The sequence below is a fragment of the Phallusia mammillata genome, chromosome 6, assembly GCF_965637545.1.
Source record: "Phallusia mammillata chromosome 6, kaPhaMamm4.hap1.1, whole genome shotgun sequence".
NCBI classification, from domain to species: Eukaryota; Metazoa; Chordata; class Ascidiacea; order Phlebobranchia; family Ascidiidae; genus Phallusia; species Phallusia mammillata.
Window position 1 is genome coordinate 4,865,710 of NC_137257.1, and position 21,879 is coordinate 4,887,588.

Genomic DNA, 21,879 nt, shown 5'->3' on the forward strand with positions numbered 1-21,879 from the left:
TGCCTCACATATTCTGTTCGTTTGGAAGGCTACACTAGTCAATATGGCCTATCTCTCGTCACCGGCTGCACTGATAAGACCTCATAGGTCAAAACAGAGTGCACTGTTTGCCGTTAATTGTTTCTTGTTTTACGTTTTTCGAAATTTGGTTGAACAGCAGCAAAATTACATTTTTAGTAAGAATAACTTATTCAAATAGAAAAGTAGGTTGGCAGTAAGTTATGGAAAGTGGTTTATACAAGAGAATCGGTCTCCTATTTTGTAGCTAAGAAGGGTATAAATTTGCGATTTCGCGTATATCTGTTGCACAATTTCAACTTGTTTTGTCAGAAGTTGACTTGTTCTATTAAATTTTTAGCATCACATCGACGACTTGAGAGACAGAATCACTGGTTTAACACGAGACAACACAAACCGACTTGAAAGGTTGAATGTGCTGATGAATGATAACAACAGTCTGGAAGTCGAACTTGACCACCGACAAAAACATATGGTACAATATTGTTAGGTTAAAAATTTACAATAGATATAATAGCGCGCCAGACCTCGAAGAGGCGTTATACCGAATCGGGACAGTTTTACATACATTTTCACGCGGTGAAGCATGAGATTAAAAAATAAATAAACGTGTTTAGGGTGTGTACTAATGTAGAAAATACTTGTTAATGGAATTTTTTGGGCAAGGATTTTATGTCCGACTACTTGCTGTTAAAAACTAACTTTCAATGCATATTAATTCATAATGGTATTATATTAACTAAAATGTTCAAGTAACAAATTATTTATCATTTGTCGTTGATAACAAACATGTTCAAAATAGCTGAAACTTTCCTATTGTTTTTGTGCACAAACATTTTTGTAAGAATTTTGTTAAATACACCACCAGGGGGTAAAAGGTTGTAGCTAAACACACCACGGGTTAATCTAATTACACGGCGGGAAAAAGTATAAAAAACAAAGCATGAAAGGCCAGGGTGTCGTGTAAAACAATTGACATTTATGAAAAATGCATCAGCAGATTTGGCTAAAAGCATGCGGTTTCAACCAACCCTTATTTTCTGGGTGATTCATTTTGCCTTTTTTCTTTTAGGAATTGGAAGAGAGAGGAAAGAAAAAGTCTGAAATACGAGAGCAGCACCGACTTGTTCAGCTTGTACAACTGCAAGCTCAAGAAATTCAGGTACTTCAAGTTGTCCCTAAAGTTGGATTTACCACTGACCGACTACATACAAAATGTGGACGGGCGTGTAAAGGCTCAAATTAAGACCGTTTTATTCAAACTTAAACCCAAAATCGGCATGAAAAGACCGGTCCGTCTTATAACTCTGTGACGAAGAACAAAAATTTAAAACCATGTAATAGTTAGATGAGAACGGCCAAAATATAAAACTATACGTTATATATACATGACGTCATAATGCTCTCAGTCAAATAGAACACTATAATTATTTGCAGGTTTGGTCATAACTTTAATACAAACAGAGTTATATCACTTTCTAACCCCAATACTTATTTCCAGGCGCTTAAGGAAGAAATTGGCTTGTTATCGAGAAAGGGGGGTCACATTTTACCCCCAGCACAACCCCCCTTGGGTCAGGACCCCGACGTTATGTAAACATTATATTTTTCAAGCTTGTTATTCATGATTGTTGCTTTAAACTACATATTACGCTTTCATTGCTTTGTATTAAAAAAAATTCATTAATCTGTTTCAGAAATACAATATTTTTACATTATGTTTTTGAAATTCTTTTTGCTGGTTCTCGGCCACATATAAGTCAATGCCATCAAACAGATTTTAATATTCTAATCCAATTTACAGCATTGAGTCAAAGCTAAACCTGACTACATACCTAATCAAAACTACCAAAGTTAAGTTTATTGAATACATTGTATACAATACTGCGGGTGTCGGTAACCTTCTATAAGCCGCCTCCCGTTGTAATGTTAAAATGGTCTTGACTTGCGTGCCAGTTTTTTGACTAGTATTTGGAAAGCAGGCAGATTTGTATTTGTAGACTGCGTTTTGTGGTACTTACTACTAGCCTATATCATAACAAACAGAAACTAAGTGATTTGATAGTTTTAATTCTATCAAACTGTACTTAAGTATATCACTTACGTGAAGGGACCTCCTATGTAACACAGTGTTATATACTGCTCTTTAGTAGTTAAAGTGGAAAACTTATTTCTTCAGCATTTGCATCCAAATGAACTACAAAACAACAGTGGCTAGCAGATAGCCCTTAAGCTTGTCGCAATCTTTTGTCGAATGCGACTTCGTGTGTTTGTTTCTCTACTTGCTCTGTTTGATTAGCTGCAAGTAATAGGCCTAGAGGAGACTTGTCTAATATTGTCTGTACGTCTGGAAACTATGCATTGCTGTGAATTGTAAACAACAAAAGCTGGTTTGACTGGATTAACGTTCAAATAGCAAGCAAGTTTGCATTTAGGATTCTTCATTGTCACTATCTGTTATTTACCTTTGGAATTGCTTGGCATTAACTAAACACAATCCGACTGTTTTTTAGTGTTTTGTAAAGTGGGTTTTTCTTGGATATGTTTGATGGGCCTGATTTTAATATTTACTTTGTTATGTTTATAAGTTTCAAAATCATTAGTTTAAAATATGTAACGTTTTTTTTTTTGATCCATTGTAGTCAAACCTTAGACCAGTGGTTCTTAACCGGTGGGAAATTTCCCACTAGTGGGAAATTTAATGTTTTCGGAGGGAAATTATGTAAGCTTGAAAAGAGCAAACTCGCGCTCGAGGGTCGAATCCGGCTTTGAATTAACCATTCAAAGTTACTTTACTAAATATTTTTTGCAACAACATGTAAGATTAATTTCACTAAGGTTTACAAGACACATACAAATCCAAAGGCCGTTTGTTACATCACAGACAAGACTAAAACCATCAATGACTTTGCTATTGTGCGCGAATAAAAGCCTTTCCTCTGTTCATTGTGATGCAATAAATGAATAATGCAAGCAGAGCAGACTCTTCAGTATTCCAAAAAGTTTGATCTCTCACAGAAGCACTATTTAAACTAAATGAGATTGCAGTATACCTTTAGGGTCCAGACCAAATCGCTCCACAAAATTATTTTATTTTAAAAATATTTTTTTGTTAACGTAGGGCACAAAACATGATTTTAAAACTAACTTCAAAGGGGAAATTCGAAGTTGGTGATTGACGTTAGTGGGAAACCACATCAAAAAGGTTAAGAACCACTGCCTTAGACCGATTTACGTTATAAGACATAGTATTTTGTGACAATTAGCTCACAGCGTTGGATTTTTATAATAAAAGTGTTTCAAATTAACTTTCATGGCCGCAAATGAAACATTATCAAAATGGTTTTTGTTATACGGTACAAATGTTTCAGACAACTTACGCAATAACAGGCCTCTACATTTTTTTCCACTATGTTCAAAACAAAGACTTTGTCAAACATCTTAATACTGACGACAAGGTCACTATATGATATGAACCTGGCGGGTTTTCCGTGAGATAAATAACGGTCGTCCGATCAATGTTGTCTCTCCCCTGACGATCTTCTCTCAATCTCAATTGCAGAGAGGTGAAATGAATCGCGAATTGTCATGCTCGCTTTTTGCCTTTTTCTCCTTACGCCTTTCCCCTCTTGCGTATTAAAAAGACCACAAAAGCCAATAAGTTCGCAGTCAAACTCAGTCAGAACACAGGTTATACTATTTGAAGTTTAAATATTAGCTGGGTTGAAACAAAACTGCTAGACTTAGACAGCTTGTTCATAATGAATGAATGAATTCGATTGTAATTGTTGCAACAATCGGTATTGTGATCATCAATGGCTAAGCACTTATTTGGAACTAATCAGAGCACAGAAATTCGAATAAAGTTAGATTTAAACTGGTTTAAAGCTTAGAAAAGAATAGCTTTTTGTAACCTATCTCTTGTGAGATAGTAGAAATACAATTCCTGTCAAAATTTTATTTCGCCATAAACCAAGTTTAGAAATTCGTAAATTTGATTCCAGGTTTAAAAAAGATTTTTTTTAAGTATCGTATTATGGCAGGCTGTGCACTTGGTCATAGGTTAAGAGTACCGTTTGTACCGAAAACTTTTTATTGGAGATCACAAAGTTTAGAATATAGAATAGACAGTGGTCAAACGATTAGATTAAGATGGTTTGTTTCGAAATATTTTTCATGGGCTTAATTGCGTTTGCGGAAAATACCAAAGGTGTTTTACACGCATGTTAAAGGCAGTTTTTGTCGCAAAACATTAATTGTTTTTAATCGCCTTTACAATACCCCTAATTTTTGCTGTGTGCCATACAAATTATACACTAGTTAAACTGTCTTTAATGTTTTGTTTTTCTGATTTGGGAAGGCCCTATTTAGTTTTGGTGTGTTCATTTTCCCCCTTTACACCCCATTTTTTTATTACTTTAATGCAGCGTGGATTCTTGTTTGTGTGTAAGCATTAATTTACAAGTGTACAGTATTCTGCAATAGTTAAACTAGAACTGTTTTGTGGTTTAAAATGATACCAACATATATCGATTACCGCAGAAGGCATATCGTTCATGACCAAGTGATCAAAATTATTGATCGAAAAGATGATTTGAAAAACGCGTAGCAGCAGATTAATATTTTAAACAACACGAGTCAAATTTTCCGCTACATGCTAAGGAGAAAATTTAATAGTGAAGTAGGATTTAGGAAGGCACAATTTGGTCGCCATAAAGTCACATTGTTCTGCACTTTTAAAATCGGAACTGTTTACGTTTGAACACATTTAACAAAACGTTTTAAAAGCAAAATAAACGAAATATAGCCAGATTAGAGAGGATTATTTTTTTGCATTTTACCAATTGTTTGTTTAAAAGTTTTAAAAACTTGCTTAATTACATAATGTAAACAAACTATAAGTTCATGAAAAAATATTGTATAAATACAACGCTTTATTCACAAAGTAATACATTCATACTCGTTTTAAAACCAAAATGGTATAATTAGGGTCTAGGACTAGATAGTTAGGCGTTTTGTAGAACAGCACCTATAAGAGCGAAGTTAGTTGATTTGCGATGGCAACTTTTCATGGGAAACAGACAAGAAGGGATTATGGATTGAAAAGTTTTACAGCTCACTCATATTTATGGTCCACTGTTTAGTGCAGCACCTGCCGTCGCGTGCAAAAGCCTTGTGTCGTAAAAGCATTCATACAATAAACCTAAAGCATCTGTAATACCCCCACCTTGTCTAACTGCAAGACAGATCCGTTTTGCGAAATACAAGCATGGTCTGAGGTGAGGCAACTTTACTAAGGAATACGATGGACGGTTATATTTATCAGTCGTGTGAGGAATACAACGGCCAAAATTGAAGTTAAAAGTGGCTGTCCAAAAAGTTTTGAATATCACTGATATAGAAACCATACAAATTATTTTTGTTTATATAACTGTAATTTTCTATAGAACAATTTTACCAATAAGTCGACCATAATGCGCTTTCAACCAAAAATAAACCAATCTTGTCTTATTTACTCGGAAAGCAATATTGCATCTCTACACGAAAGGCTTTATAAAACACATTTAAACATGTTTTTAAAAACTGATTTTGTTCACAGTATTATCTCAGTCCAAGGTCGTTGAATTTTTAGTAGCGGGTGCGTTTACGACGTGAGACTCGTAAAATACAAAGCATGGAAATCGGTAACCGCCATAATCATCAAGTTATGACTGTGGGTGTAGTTTGACAACTTGAACAACTGTAGTTGGTTCGCAAAAAAACGTTTCAAACATACTTTTTCCCATCTTGACTATGAACTTTGGTTAACAGTTAATATAGTTGTTTTCTTTGCTGATACTTTTGTACATTTAAAACTTTTTATGCTTTGGTGCCGTTTGAGGCGTTACTTAAACTTTTAGTTAGAATTTGAGTTAAGTTGATTTCGCTTTATAAAGACAACATAACGACACAATAGCAGCACTAAACAATCTAGGCGGAAATAGCTGCGCAACAGTGAAATATTATAGAGCGCAAAAAGTATAGGACACCATTGATAAAGAGTTGGACGCGCTGCAGCTACACCGCAATATCACGTACATGCCTGAAAGCTTACGAAATGCGCTGATTGGCCAGGAACGCGCTGATTTCGGTAATCCGGCACAAAAGGTGCCTTAGGTTTTACCTAACTGGCCTCCCTCTTCATAGAGTTGCTGACAAAGGTTGTCTACAGTAACTTGTTTTAAACGTTTTGTTGTTTTTATAGCTTTGACCAAGCATAGCAAGAATCCAGTAGGCCTAGCCTTGATGGTACGCTGTATACTGTACGATTGTATGCAAATGCCAAGGAGACAGTGTCTAGCATAGTTGATTTGTTCAGTTATGTAAGATAAATTTGGCAAAATTTATGTAAGCGAAGTTAATTTCGCCATTCGAAATAACACGATTTTGCACCTGGCTTTACGTTCTAAAAATACTCCAAAATAGCAATTTACATCTGCCTACGATTAAAATTATAAAATTGTGTTCTAAAAATACTCTAAAACAGCAATTTACATCGGCCAACGAATAAAATTATAAAATAAATGCTTGCTATTGGCAGATGTTTTGGGTATGGATGTTATTTTTGTTATTTCAAACCGTTATCAATCAAATGTAATGGGCGTTTCTTTATTTACTAAAAAGTAGTTTTCTTTTTTACAGAAAAGTAGGTATTCCAGATTAGGTATATTTAAACCGGTGTTTCTGCTTGGCCATTTCATATTTTATGTTTTGTTGAAAAGGGTTCTATTTTGTATACGAAGTCACTGTTTATTACAGAAAAGTCAAGTGTAGGTGAAAGCAACAACGGAGAATGCGTATTTGTATGTCCTAGTTGATACTATGCATTTTTACCAATAGCGTTTAATCACAGCTTGACTACTTTAAATATAATTTCAGATAAAATTGTTGTTTAAAGTTTTTTTGCACAGATATACAGTTTACCAAACCATGGCCTATTTCCCTATTACGTTTAATTACATTGTTTTTTATTGACAATTTGTCCTTAGATTTACAAAGTTGAATTAAAATAGAGTAGCACATTAACCATAACGCATCTTTTAACACATTTCACGGGTTATAGTTATATGCCAGTATTTTTATCCATACAGACTGAGAGCTATCAAGGAACAAAAATGCAGACGCGTAATAGATATGGCTGCGTATGTACTGCCGTGCTATATCTATTAGGATTAAATATATTCACAATACAGCCCATAGCATCTGCAACCACCCCAAATTCACAACTCAACACAACCGATTTCCTGTGGAAAGCTAAGGCCGACCTTGGAGTCCTGAAACCAACAAGCTATCCCACTTGGAACGATTTAACCATGAACAACATAATGACGTCATCAAGGTCGATGAACTATAGCTTCCAAGGTATATGATAAATTGTAATTTGGAAGCTGTGTAAACCCTGAGTACTTGGTAGCGTGCCAACATGTCAGATTACCACAGAGGTCATAGCATTGCAGTTTGACCTTGAACCTATAATAATCTATTTAAATTGTGACATGCATTGCATGTGACTATGGCCATCCGGTCGCCATATGTCATGTAGGCTTTCATGCGTATCACTCATTCTCAGAGAAAAAATTTAGTCCACTCAAGGTTAAAGCCTTTTTTAAGTAATGATTTTAAAAGTGTGGTCTTTCGAAGGTACAAATTTACGCACAAATTTAAATTGGGCTTTAAGGGTTTTATCCAAAGACTTTAAATTGTGCGCTGCGAGATTTTAAAGTGCACTGTTAAAAACTAGTTGGTGCCAGCAACTGGTGGCATGTTTTAGTGCTGACGAATACGAAATTTAGGTGTGAACAACGATGCAAGAACCTTATTTAGTTTTGTTATATGTTTCTCAAATCTCGAAAATCAACATCACTCAATAAGTATCAGTTTTAGCAACCTTTAACGCCACACTGGTTCATGAAGAAATATCTTTTTTTTTCAAAGCTTAGCACAAAAGCTTTCCCACCCGTAAGCATATTATCGACAGCGCTTTGGCGTTTGGATCAAAAAAGGATTATTTCTTAACCCGTGAAAATCGTTTCAAAACCGATATAACGGATATAGCGCAGTGACTTTATGCGGATGAATAGCTTGATTTAAAATATGTTGTTTGGCTGAGTTTAGAACAGGGAAAGTCCTGCCCGCTTGACTAGGCCTATATAATGTGGCCTCGCTGCACAAAAAGTATGTGTATTTAACATGTAACCGTATCATGGCTTGGAACTTACTTACACATGGCCAAGCATTCCAAAACTTGTCATGATTGTGACGTAATAGCCGCTCGATAGTCTTTGCTTGAATTTACAAAGCTTTTCTAGCAAGTTCTTATTTTGCACTGATAAACAAGCAACAGCAAATGTTAAAACCTTTACATGGAAATATATTTAAATGTATATTACAGTGGCATTTAAAGTGTATACGTATAGCATTTTGTGTACGCCTATATATTTGTTTTTTTCTAGCATGTGCAACTCATAAACTTTACCTTACCTTTTGGTGTGAAAAATCCCGACTTTATTATCATGCGTTGCAAATCGCCCTGTACATTTCATAACATCTGATCCTTTGTATTGATTTCCACGGTGGCGAGGTGTTATTGCATCGACTGTCTTGTTAAAATAAAAATCGAGTCTAATTGGCAAGATTGCCTTGTATTGGAAACAATTCCATTCACTGATTAACGTTGGTTTGCAGAAAGCAACAAAGACAAGTCAATCATGCGAAACGTAACGGAGGTACGACAACAAAATTATTGTTTAATTTTTTCAAAAGTATAAATAAATGGTAAACAAATGTTTTCCGGTTCTTTTGCAGTTGCCAACTGTCAATGGCACATCTGGGTATCAATTTGAAACTACGCCTATGGTAAATGGCAACGAAGCAAACCCCTACGAACAGGTAAAGTGTACTTAAATTAAGTTAAAACCATTTTTGCTTGCTGGAAGTATTGCCTTGCAAGTTGCAATAAACACCAAGTCGAAAAAAGCTGCGTAGCCTTGCGATAAATCAAGGTTGAAATGCGCTGCAGCTACAACGTTTATTTAAGTTGCAGTTGTTCTTAGACATACTTTAGTTATAACATTATCTTTCATACTTATTGAAAATGTATATTGTCGGACGGTGTTCGCAAGTACATTATACTGAATATATATTAAAATAAGTCTGGTAAAATGCAATTTAACTGTCTTTTGATATCGTCCCTTAAAGTTACACTGTGTTGTCAAACGTCGTTACCTTTCGTTCTACCATTACCTTGTATTAAACTGGTTTAAATCGAAACTCTTTAAAAAAAACTTTAATCGTAATTACCTTCAGCTTTGCTTGATTGTTGTTCGGGCGCCTCCCTATTCTCCACGCTTGCTTAACTGAGCGAAAAAAACATAATATTATGTCCCCAAAAAATTTAACGAAGTGAAATGCTGGACTGTACTTTAGTTTTTATGCCTGCCGCGCGATTTTTAGCGCAATAGCGTTGCATAGAACACTTTTATGTGTAAAAATTTGGTCAAAGGCAATGCTTAAATGCACAAAAAACATTTTGAAACCTGCTGTAATTACACAAATCTAGTAACAGATGTAAATTTCAGAGTGCTATAGCTGTAGTGGCCTGGTCATTGATTTACGGTGTAATGGTGATGGTGGCGCTGGCGGGAAATCTTGGAATTTGCTGGATTGTTTTCTCCGTGAAAAAAATGCGGACTGTCACCAACTATTTTCTCGCAAGTACAGCTTTTGCGGTAAGTCATTTTCTGCTTTCTGGTCATCAGAAAATATAAGTAATATAAATGTAAGAAATTGAATTTAATGTAAAAAAATGAAATCACAACGACCCCAGGGAAAGTGTATGTCGAAAGGCATGTTTATTAACATTTTAAAAAAGCTGCCATAATACTCAGTTTAGTCTGATTTTATTAAACAATTCCCATCTGTTAGTACACTGGTATCAAAATGAATCCAAGATTCGGAAATAATGATTTTTTGAACCCACAATATATATATATATATATATACCCCACACCCAGTGGTGAGATTCAAATTTTTTGTCAGCCGGTTCTATCACAAAAGTCATATTTTTCAGTTGGTTCTGTTACAAAAAGTCTATTGACAGTAAGTGTTTATGTTAACCGGTTTGGTGACGTCATAAAACTTCGTGAGACGGTTCTATAGAACCGGTGCGAACCGGCTGAATCCCACCACTGCCCACACCTATGTGTCCACCTACAATATGCATTTGTTTAAACAAACAACAAACATTTCAACATTTTTAGGACAGTAACGTTATCGTTTTCAACACTGTGTTCAACTTTACTTTCGCCATCAACGGGAACTGGCATTTCGGTAAAGCTTTTTGCCATTTCATCAACTTTGTACCTGTCGCCGCTGTGTATGCTAGTATCTCTTCCATTACTGTTATCAGTCTCGACCGCTTCGTGGTTGTAATGTATCCAATGCGACAGAGAACGTCAAGAAAGACAGGTAAATCATACTTTTTGTTTATCTCTTTTACTGTTTTTAAGATTTTTAATAGCTTTATTAGAATTACTTTTTTGGGTAGTTTTTGCTTAATTTTTGTGAGTCAAAAATAGTTGCTTGAGTCTTCTATTAAGTCGAGTACTTTACCAATTAAGTTTGAGTAAAATATTGAGTCCATATTTTTAGCCAATCTAGTCGTATCGACAACATTTTGTTTGAAAGAAAGCCAAATTTAAAAGGGGGGATTTGCATAAACCAAGTTAAAAAACTTTTCAAAAGCAATTGCCCTCCAAAGTGCAAATCCAAATTAGTTCCTAATTACAATCAATAAGTTTGAGAGTTTCCAGATGCTCGCCTTGGCCAATTACAAACGTAAAACTTCGATTTCTTTTGTATCTTGTCTCTGTCTTTCTATTTCACCGCGATTTCTTGTTGACAAGTTTGGCAAGATACCGGCTTCGAGCTTCGCTAATATCATCTGCTTAACAGGATTAGCAGGGAATAATTGCGTTTCGTTCTCGCATTTTAGAATAATCGATTTGCAATCGCCGGATATGTTGAACCATTACTGAACGGTCGATAACGCTTAAACCTGCTTCACATTTCATCCCGTTTTTTAACTTTCCCCCCTTTAATATGTATATTATAAGCAATAGCGATTTCAATCAAATTTGGACTAAAATCTGATTTTAAGATGCACTGAACTTTTTTTAGGTACAGCTTGAAACTTAATCATATAAGTTACTACGATTTATTACAACGTATTATACATTTAAAATTATCTGTGTGTACTTTATCGTCACAGTTATTGTTTCGTGCATACCAACCGTATTAAAAATACATAAGTCGGAACTTAAAATTTGTTTGGAAAAATTGTTTTTGAAACTAGCTTATTCCTGCTTGTGGTTTGACTGTTTCAAATTTTTAAGAATGGTTTCGATTCAATATCCTAACCTAGAGTTGAGTGAGCTACGATGAACATACATTCATAACAGGGATCAGCCCTTAAGCGTTTATGCAGACCAGCGATCACGACATACTCAAATGCAAATCATATTACGCCAGGCCAATTGAAGGCGTCATACCTAATCAAGTCAATCACCAACCATTCTTATGTGGCAATACGTAGACTAAAAAATCCAGCATGCGGTGGGAATTAAATCCACGATAGGAGTCTTTTCGGGACTCGCCGCTCTACCAACCGAGCTACACACGATCTTCTGCTACGAAGCTGACATGTGCAGCATACGAGGCAGGCAACGTTGCTTGTGATTTGAATTTTAGACAAGTTCCAATCTCATTCGGTACAAAGCTTTCAATAGGCCAAAATTGACTTAAGTTTATTTTGCTTCTAAAGCAAACGCAGCACAGTTGCGCTAGAACAATCACCAATGCCGTAAATAAATGCGCGATATCAAGCCGAGTAGAATAAACACGCCGCAGCTACGAGCGTTTACCTAAATCTCTAACTTAATTTCTTTTTCAGCTCGTCTTATCATCGGAGGAATTTGGATGTTGTCACTTGCCATAGCATTTCCGCAAGGGTACTTCGCCTCCGTCATCGACACTGAGCTCAAGGAAGGAGTTCGGAGCGTTTGTTACGTCAACTTTCCTGACGGGGATCTCGGTCAAATGAGATTAATGTGAGTCAGCAATTTGTCAACGTGACTCATCACTTAAACCTAATGCTGAAGCTTTTAAAGATGAACAAAATGAAAATGCAGCAAACTCTTTTTTATTACTCTCAAAATTATCTAACAAAGTATTGGTTTTTCACTGCATTGCAACCATCGAAAAAAAAGCATTCCAATAATTTGTTTAGGTCGTTTTAAGAGTTAACATTTCGAAATCGTTACATCTCGGACCTATTCGCCTGCTGGGTACAAACTTTTGCGGATTTATTAAAAAGTATGTAAAAGAAGGCCAAATTTAGACCCAAAAGTTGGAAAAAGTACGGCACAAGTGAAACATAGTGTTAAATCAGGTCTGAATCAAGTCCGTTTTTTACTGACCTATTTGATTTGCTTAATTAACAATTAACTTTTTTTTTGTTACAGATACCAGATTTGTTTCATGATCATGAGTTACTGGTTGCCTCTTATTATTCTCGCTGTCAGCTACGTTGCCATGGGACTGCGATTGTGCGGTAACAATGGCAACCAGATCGGCCATAGCAACGAATCACAAATGAAGAGAACGCAAGGCAACAGAAAGGTTCGTAAAAACATCCAAAAAAAGATTCGAGATTACAAACGAATTAGTTTCGAAAGAACCTTAATGTTTCTTTAATTGTCTCCAAAAGAAACTAAAAAAGTTGTCTGTCCTCTTTACAAGTAATTCTTATACTAGTCTAGTTAAGTTGAACATACACACGTACTGGGATCAGCCCTGAAGCTTTCATGCAGACCAGCGATCACGACATATTCTTTTATAGTGCGCCAGACCTGTTGAATACGTAATACCGAATCACGCCGGTCTCCCAAGCATTCCTGCAAGGCAGTGATTCTCAAAGTATGGGTCGCGACCCATGTTTGGATCGCAGGGTCACAAAATTAGGCGCGCAAGGGTCACAAAATGGGTCGCGCTGTGGTGATTCAATTCTGCCCAAACGAACTTTTTTCATTTCAATTTTCAAATATTTTCAATTCTCAGTCATGACTGAATTATTGTATCATAGGCATTTTATGTGGCTTTATCTTAGTAACCTTGGAGTATTGCAGAATAAGTAAGTGGTTTTCTGAGAGTTTTGATAGCACCGTAGCCAAATACAGCCTCACTCGACAACGCTATACAGCAAAATGAACCAATCATTATAACATACAGACAATACCCTTCCAATTTTCTATTACGCACACGGCGATTGTAACACGTTAGCACGGGGAATGATAAGAGGTTAGTCATACGAAACTGAACTTGGAAAGTAACAGTTAGCGTTTAAGGATGATAACTATTCATACAAAAAAAAAAAATAAAAAAAATAATAAAAAAAATATTTTTTTGTTGTTTGAGGCTTGGGTCGCAAGATGTTCATAAAGCTCAGATTTGGGTCGCGGTCAAAAAAGTTTGAGAACCACTGCTGTAAGGCATGGCACAGGTTAATTGACACACAAATATCACACTAATATACGAATTACTAGTTTGGTTTTTACTTTGTATTTTTTACCTTCTTTTAATATTTCATGGCATTTAATCCAAGAAAGAACAATACACGTTACTTTAATACGTTTCGAAAAGCGCTATTGTCATCTTCAGGAATAACTCAAGCAAAAATGGCGGCGACACATGGCAAAAACGCCCACAGTCTTACAATCGTATGCGTATTTCCGTGGGTTTACGCATAACCCAATCTAAAAGCCCCTCTAAAAAAATAGAATTATACGTCAAGGAAAAGTGTCTTCTAACCTGGACATATAATATTTGACTCTTACCAATTTTGAATTTTGTACACAGCAATGGTGGCTCATTAACGTCATTATTACGTAATAAAACACGTCATAAGAAACGGTGAATAATAGATTTGATATATATTAGAAGTAGGATTGATTTTTTTGCGGAAAAATATTGGTTCGTGCTTTTTCTTTAGGCCTAATTTACGGTAGAAAGTCATCTAGCAGCTCGCATATGAGATTCCGGTTTAATTCGTGCATTCTTACGTAACAAGGGGTATCGGAATATCAGACAATCGATTTCGAAAACATTTGCAATCCATCTACGCCTATTAATTATTCAAGGGAATTAATTATGCCGCTATGATAGTCGACAATGTGAGTCTTCTGTGGAATGATCGTTTCCGCTGAATTATAGCGCGTTGTCTGACTACTCGCGATCTGATTGGTCGCTTTGATCACGTGTTCTGACTCGAAGAGGTCAGTCATTTGAGTAAGAAGCACAATTTTCTACAGAACTTAATGTGTCTGGACATACAACTAGCTACCTAAATACATTGATGACCAAAACAAAATTATATGTGTACGTTGTGTCCAGACACCAGTTCATGCTGCATAGCATATATTTTCATGTGTCCGGGTATACACATACACTCCTTGAGTACATTTAGGGCCACTGTGAACTACATCAGACGTGCACGCTGTGACTACACACCGATTTGTGCACGGCGTAGATTTTCCACGCGGTCCTGGGTGCAGAGTTGTAAGCGGAATTCGAGCCCGAATTTGAAAGTATAAGGCCTGCCCGAACTCGAATCGTTTTCGAAAAGCCCGTTTTATCACCAGAAACTAAAAATAATAATGACAAAGTCTTAACGGACTAACAATAAAACAGGCAGCTCGACGGCGGACTCATTGTGAACATAACGCATTCAGGCGTTGCCCGCCACCGAAGATAAAAATCAAATCAGACGCACACACGAAAGGGACACACTTAAAAATGTTCGCTCATGCTTGCAACATACATTCCGGTGTCGTGAGGTCAGTGTGGTAAAGATCAATACCGATATCTGCGATACATGGCTCGGTGGCGCATTTATCGACGCCGCGCACCACATTAATAAGTAATGAGGCGCCACGGGAGAACAAGGGCCGTTTTGCTGCTTTCTGGAAAATCAAGAAAGCACCCGCTACCCCACAAGGGTTTAACTCCCCGAAAGCGATAATTGCCTTCACGTTTAATTGTTATTGACCGTTAAATTCAATGTGTAAAGTAGAATCAAAACGTGGTTTTGGTTTAGCATTATCGCAATTTTAAAAAGGCAAATACGGTGCTGAGTATCAGTTAGACTAATTCATTCCACTTACAGTGTACTGCAAACAGTCTGAATTTAGATTTTTCGGGGCTTATTGTAACATATATTGCCTGACGCATAACAAGACAAAAAATAACGCAACTTCCAACTAACTTTGCACCAATTTAATTTGATTCAGTTTTCGACTAATTTGATGCTTTTGTTAAACCAATTTCTATTTCTGCTAATATTTTCGGTTATACACATCAGGCCAACTCCTTGCAACTAAATCATGTACGTCAGGCCCATTACAGACGTCATACTGAATCAAGATGGTCTCCAAAGCATTTGTTTATGGAAGTTGTAGACTAGTAAAAGTAGCCTGCGGTAGGATTAGAACCTACGACAAGGGCCCTTCCGGGACTAGCACTTCACCAACTGGACCTTATAACTATTGATTTTGTCGCGCAAACGTCACAAAACAGGATTGAGACGTTAACAGCATTGATGATTTCACATATTTGCGTCATTATTACACCAAAGATCGTTTACGCATAGGGGGCAAACCAATTATCATGTTGATGCATATCTTTATTGCTAATTGTAGTTGATTGAAGAAAATACGTCATTTTTTTAAATTCAAAGATTTTTTTTCACGTAGATAGGACTAACACTTAGGCAAAAATAGGTAGTAACTTTCATTTGGGTGTTAACGGACTTATTAAAGAAATTACATAAAGAACCCTGTTACTTTACTGAAAAGGGGTTAGGAACCACTTAAACATATATGTCAGGTTATGCGAAATACCTGGAAAACTTGAACTGTATTATGTTATGTATACAGTAAACTTCGGGTACACCGGATCCGGATCTTCGTGTAATTCGGACAAGTACAAATCATTTAAATTTTGGTAAGGTTTAAACTATTCGACACCGGTTGATCCGGATTTTTCCCTTTATGGAAAAATTTTTGGTCTAAACGGGTCCGCATAATCCGAGGTTTACTGCATAAGAAAATGATAAACGATTTGAAATGTAACGTTTTGTGATATTCTAGAATACGATACGATTCTACATGGTGCATTCCAGAAAATATAATGTTTTTGTTTCATTTCAGGCTGTTCGTATGATGATGTTGGTTGTGGTTGTATTCGCTTTGTGCTGGTTTCCATATCATATGTACTTTCTGTCTGGATTTATTGAACCTAAAATATACGAGTGGACAAAGATCCAGCAAGTTTACTTGGCGGTGTTCTGGCTTGCAATGAGCAGTGCAATGTACAATCCCTTCATATACTGCTGGGCCAACAAAAGGTGAATTATATATTGGAATTTTAGCTGGAAACATGGTTGTCAAATTTGCAGTCATATGCTACATAAGAGCAATAGATAAGCTATTGCTGCCAGGCATAATATCAAGTTTATAGAGCTTTTCTGGCTAATGTATTTTAAGCTCTTGTGAAGAAGAGCTCTATAAACTTAATTGATGAGAGTAATAGCTCCTATTGTTTAGTATACGATTTTCTTCAGAGATGCCAGTTTAAAAAAGTGGTATTCATGACCAAGTACTTGTATGTTCAACCACTTAAACTTAAAGGCTTTTTTGAGTCAAACAAGCCCCAGCATTGATATTAGTAAAATCTGAAAATAGTATTTTTACGAAAAGGGTCAACAAACAGGAATTTTACATTACAAACATTGAACTTCGCTAACTTTTTTGCAGATTTCGGACAGAATTTCTTCGAATTTGTGGATCTCGCGTCAATCAACGTTTTAATATTGTTATGACAGGTGAGTACAATTAGTGTTAAAAATCAAATCCTTCGGAAAAGGTAGACATGAAAGATATGGGGCGCTACCTGGTGGCCATAAAAATGCTGATTTTATGGAAGAAATATAGCTGATATAGTTTGTCTTCTTAATTTCTATTCTTATCAACTATGCTTTTACTAAAGATACAACCAGTGGTGGGATTCAAATTTTTTGTCAGCCGGTTCTATCACAAAAGTCATATTTTTCAGCCGGTTCTGTTACAAAAAGTCACATACAGTAACCAGTAATGCTTACCGGTTCGCTCATCTTATAAAATTTCGTGAGACGGTTCTATTATAAAACCGGTGCGAACCGGCTAAATCCAACCACTGGATACAACGTATGCTGGTCAAACAGTAAAAAGGAATGATGTGGCCATTTATGGCGGTTATTGGGTTTGAACCTTGATTGCGATGCATTCGTTTCTGGCAAACCGTTTGTCCTTCTGCTAAGATATCAGATTGTTTTTCAGGTGAAAGAAAAAAGCGCCAACATGTTGATTACAATAATCGAAATCGTAACAACGGAACAATACCAAAAAACACCGACAGTCTACTGCCACTTAACGGAAAGTATGCAAACTGAATGTGGTGAAAAAAATTACATTAATAAATCAAACCTGTTTTTTTAAGTCTGTGACGTATTTATTTTGATTGTGACGTCATTTATTTTAGCAAAAGGTCAAACCAAGATCACGTGATGTGAGCAGTTTCTTTTCGCTGACGAAAGCATCTTATTCGTGGTGACGTGACGTGATAGTCCATTGTGACGTCACAAAGACCCCTCTTGTTCACGGATGGAACCGGCCTGGCTGCGGCGAGTCTAAAGCTCGCGCGGCAAAAGAAATGCATTTGGGCGTAAAAAGTTCTAACACCGTTCCTCTATGTGATACGTTTGTGTGCGATCTTCTGTTTTGTAAATCAGTTGCATTTGGAGTTTGGATTCTTACTGTTTACTTTGGTGATGAGTCGAGTCAAGCTAGTACTCTGCATTAGTTATCGAGCATTTTCCGTTTTGGTGATCTGTCCTTATGCAAATGGATGAAAACTGCAAAAACGTGTGCTACGGTGTGATCGGTAAAATAACAAATCTAAATTATGTTGAATGAATAATTACCAAACAGCTTTTTGTACAACTGACAAATTTCTGAATAAAAAGGTGACAACTAACAACGTAAAAATTGTCAACACAGCTATTTCGCGAGACATTTATTGTTATGTCATACATACGAGCAATCATAATAACTGTACAAGTTATATTATCAAAACAATGTTCGACATTTGGCTGACCCAGATCGTTTCATTTTATACTCATTCACACCTTGCTTACTTAAGGAAAGGTCGAATAAACGGAGACTGTGGACAATAGCGACATCAACTGGTGTTACATTGAACCTACAATCAAGACATTGCCCCACGCCTATGACCAACGACCGGCAAAAAAATGTTATAGATCAGTGGTTCCCAACTTTTTTCGACGAATTCCTCACGTAACAATTCAAAGCATTTTCATTCCTCCCTAATATACTACATACTAGATGCTTAACTATACAAAGATTATTGAAAATTGGATCTTTTATCAATTTCGTTGGTCGTAATCCCAGAGCCTAAGTGTCTGTTTACAAACCACTTGTAAAAATTAAAGTAAATTAAAAGTAAATTTCTTCCCTAAAGTTTCAAAATTAGTTTTTTCCACATTGCATGACAAAATGGAACTCCCGTATGGTCAAGAAATGAATACACTTCAGTATTCATTTTTTAATCAAGAACTTTACGGTTTGCCAATAACAATCGACTTAAACAAAGCCGTATCAAAATGCTACGACTCTGTCGATATGAGTAGACATGAATGATGGCAGTTTTTGTTTATCGTGTGCAAAGTAGACGTGATGTGACGGATGAATTCTAAGTACTCATTGAGTCGCGGATATGGAAAGAAATTGCCATATGCACTGCTGTCAATTGTATTTTCCGTTTTGGAATTCTTTTGTTTAAGCGCAACAGTCTGTCTACAGACGTAAATGGCAGTGCTTAAGCTGTTGTATTAAAGAATTATCAGTTGCATGTGGTTAAGATTTCAAGGAATTGTTGCGAAATTTGAGGTTAAACTTACAAATTTGCTTCAGTGATTCAGAAAAAGACTAAATACATTAGTGCGGGTATGCAAACCTGCGGCCGCAAAGACTAATTTATGCGGCCGTGAATTGAACAAAAATCTCTTGGGCTAAAATTTGGCTTTGAAAGACTGGTGTGTATGCATTTTATTGGGCTGAAAACATATATAACCGGCTATTATGTGCAAACAATTGCATAAACAAGAGCTTATACTTGAATATCCTTGTGCTAGTTGTTGGCAATATTGGCCTTTTAACCAGTGTTGGTTAAATGATGAGTTTTTATCTATTATAATTAATGACTTCTACTACTTTACGAATTTGAGATGTTTCAAGCAAAAGGTTACGGTGTTAATTAAGAGCATGTAAAATCAATACAGCAGACTACCTGGGCATTTGATGGCCAACTGAACGTTTCAAAACTTTGTTGACTGAATCTTTACCCGATTTTTCTCTACATCAGTTCACTATAACTTCTGATTCATTGGCGGATTTGGTACCTAGTTTACAGAATTGCACTGACATTTCTATTTTATCCACAAAGAGTTCCCACAAAGTATACAATAGCTAAGCCTGATGCTATAGCGTGAAGTAATGCTTCGATTTAGCCGTTTCCTGAGTGGTTTGCAATTTACGATTGGAACTGGAATTAAAACACGCATATAGCTGTCTGTTCTAATTTTGGGTCGTTTAAACTTTAAGTCCAGTGCTTAAAAGCTAAGTGATAAAAAAATGGAACAATATACGCAGTCGGAGAAAGACATTTTAAGGGTTTAGCAAAGCCCTAATACAACTTTTTAGCCGTTGCGAGTTGTTTGACAGGTTAAAAATTGTTGTATTTTTCCGGGAAAAGGTCGATCCATGCTAGTTTCAAAGGAAAGTTTCTAAAAAAGTCAAAACAGCCTTGTAAGCAAAAATAGCAAACGAATTCGGCCCGATCTCGACATTAGTGAGAAAAATAATAATTAGGCAAAAAAGTGGGTTTACCGAGGTAAAATTTCGGCATACAACGAGTGTAGAAGTGTGATTCTGGCCGGGCTTTTCGAGTTTGGACAAACGTTTAAACAACACGGGCTTATTAATTTGTAATTTAAAAATATATACCTTGGTTAACCGAATTTCGGGGAAATTGGTGAGCTTTATTTTAAAAAGGTCTTTTTGGCCTTAACGTTTTGGTTTTGGAGGGTTTTGAGTCCACTTGCAACTGCGGACAGTACCCGTATAAGATGTAGTTATATTAAACGTTTTGATCGAACTTTTGCCATCAGCACTGAATTATTGGAATTTTTTGAGATTATTGTGCGCACAGAAAGCTGAAATTTAAACTGAAGTATGATGATATATACAATGTAACCAAGGGCGTCCGCACATAGGGGCAAATGGGGTCAGCTGACCCCCCCTGGAAAATTGTTGGATGAAAAATGATCATACGCTTGCTCAAATCTTTTTAGGCTCACTGCAAATCTCAAATCACCACATATATAGGCTACTGGTAAACTGCATTTACAGCTTGCCACACTTCTACCAGTCCTTGGTAGATTGAAACTTAGCTATTTGAACAATCGCTAATTTTCAAATTTGCTGTTGATATAATCACAACCAGGGGCGTATCCAGAAATTTTTAAAGGGGGGTCCAACATTTTATTTTGGGAATTTCCCTAATGACGTCATTAGACATGTGGAAAATTTTCCACACAAATACGCTAGACCGCACGAGACTAAATACGTAATTCACACGTCAAACTACCACTCAATTGTCCCGACCACTTTAACCCGAAGGTACAAGACCGAAACCTAATCCAACTTTCAACTTTGGCGGTTTCTATATCCGTCCAATTGACAGAAATAACAAATAATTTTCGCGACAGCTTTGTAGTTTCCTGATTCCGCCGCTGCCATCTAGCTTACTCAGCAAAACTGCAGCTGCAAGATAAGCGATAAGCGTCAGTTAATCGAAATCGTTGCTTAAAACACGGGGAACAGATTCTCAAGGACTGAACGCCTTTCTAAAGCGATAATGTTACTGTTAAGTTGCACAATGTCAAGAATGCACTAAAGTTCTGTAGAACTAACTGTAGGTAAACTGTAGAAGGCATAAATTCAATGAACATCGATCTAATGTTCGTGACAAACTATTACGTGTTTGGCGGGTCGAAACAATACAACATTAAACGTTCATATCCATTTTTTAGTCATTTTACATTTTTAAAATGCAAAACAAGTTGATACGTTGCATTTAGTGCAGTTAACAACCAGCGTCCCAGCCGGAATGTAACTTTCCGATTGTTAGCGCATAAAACTCCTTATTCAACCCTTGTTACGTCACAATTGGCGTTAGATAACAAGCTAATACAAGAGATTAAAGCCTCGCGGCTTTGAGATAACGACTTCCTGATATCATGTAGCGGTAAACTAAACGATTTGGGCCTATTTAATTTACGTACAACTTTTTGTAAAGGGGGGGTCCGGACCCCGAAGAGTGAACCCACCTTGACCCCCCCTAACCGAAAACCTGCGGACGCCCTTAAATGTAACTACTATATATTAGGCTGTTACGTATACAATTATATACCATGTTTCAAATTAGAAACCAATGTTAGTAAAAATGTTTCCTAAATTCTTCCTGTTATGTATGTGTTATGTATAGTCAATAAACGTTTTACCTAAAAGTTTCATCACAACTTGGGTTTATCTATGCGTGCCATGTGATGACGAAAACGTGTAAAAATACCTCTACCCTTGGCTGCACCCG

At 36.4% G+C, this 21,879-nt stretch overlaps 2 protein-coding genes across 4 annotated transcripts in view; both read left to right on the forward strand.

The window, feature by feature from the left end:
* LOC145232442 (cilia- and flagella-associated protein 44-like) overlaps positions 1–1,736 on the forward strand; it is a 28,234-nt gene extending 26,498 nt beyond the window's left edge. For both annotated transcript variants that reach the window (XM_080097065.1, XM_080097066.1), the window contains exons 37-39: positions 359–493; positions 1,091–1,180; positions 1,520–1,736. In XM_080097065.1, the coding sequence (XP_079953191.1) occupies positions 359–493; positions 1,091–1,180; positions 1,520–1,615 (321 nt within the window). In that variant the 3' untranslated portion in view covers positions 1,616–1,736. The remainder of the gene's footprint in view (positions 1–358; positions 494–1,090; positions 1,181–1,519) is intronic.
* Positions 1,737–4,941: 3,205 nt separating this feature from the next.
* Positions 4,942–19,075, forward strand: LOC145232745 (substance-P receptor-like). 2 transcript variants are annotated; one of them, XM_080097418.1, is made up of 12 exons: positions 4,942–6,860; positions 7,149–7,419; positions 8,743–8,783; positions 8,863–8,946; positions 9,636–9,785; positions 10,317–10,524; positions 12,008–12,164; positions 12,579–12,735; positions 16,320–16,516; positions 16,926–16,993; positions 17,487–17,586; positions 17,689–19,075. In XM_080097418.1, the coding sequence occupies exons 2-12, from the start codon at positions 7,173–7,175 to the stop codon at positions 17,717–17,719; spliced, it is 1,440 nt and encodes a 479-aa protein (XP_079953544.1). In that variant the 5' UTR covers positions 4,942–6,860; positions 7,149–7,172; the 3' UTR covers positions 17,720–19,075. The 2 variants fall into 2 exon arrangements, with proteins under 2 accessions (XP_079953544.1, XP_079953543.1); XM_080097417.1 differs by lacking the exon at positions 4,942–6,860 and having other exon boundaries at positions 6,885–7,419.
* The last annotated feature ends 2,804 nt before the right edge of the window (positions 19,076–21,879 follow it).

Coding starts and splice junctions, on each gene's coding strand:
- LOC145232745 (XM_080097417.1), top strand. CDS start 7,125: ATGCCAGTATTTTTATCCATACAGACTGAGAGCTATCAAGGAACAAAA. Junction 12,165..12,578: donor CTCGGTCAAATGAGATTAAT/GTGAGTCAGCAA, acceptor TTTTTGTTACAG/ATACCAGATTTGTTTCATGA. Junction 16,517..16,925: donor TACTGCTGGGCCAACAAAAG/GTGAATTATATA, acceptor ACTTTTTTGCAG/ATTTCGGACAGAATTTCTTC.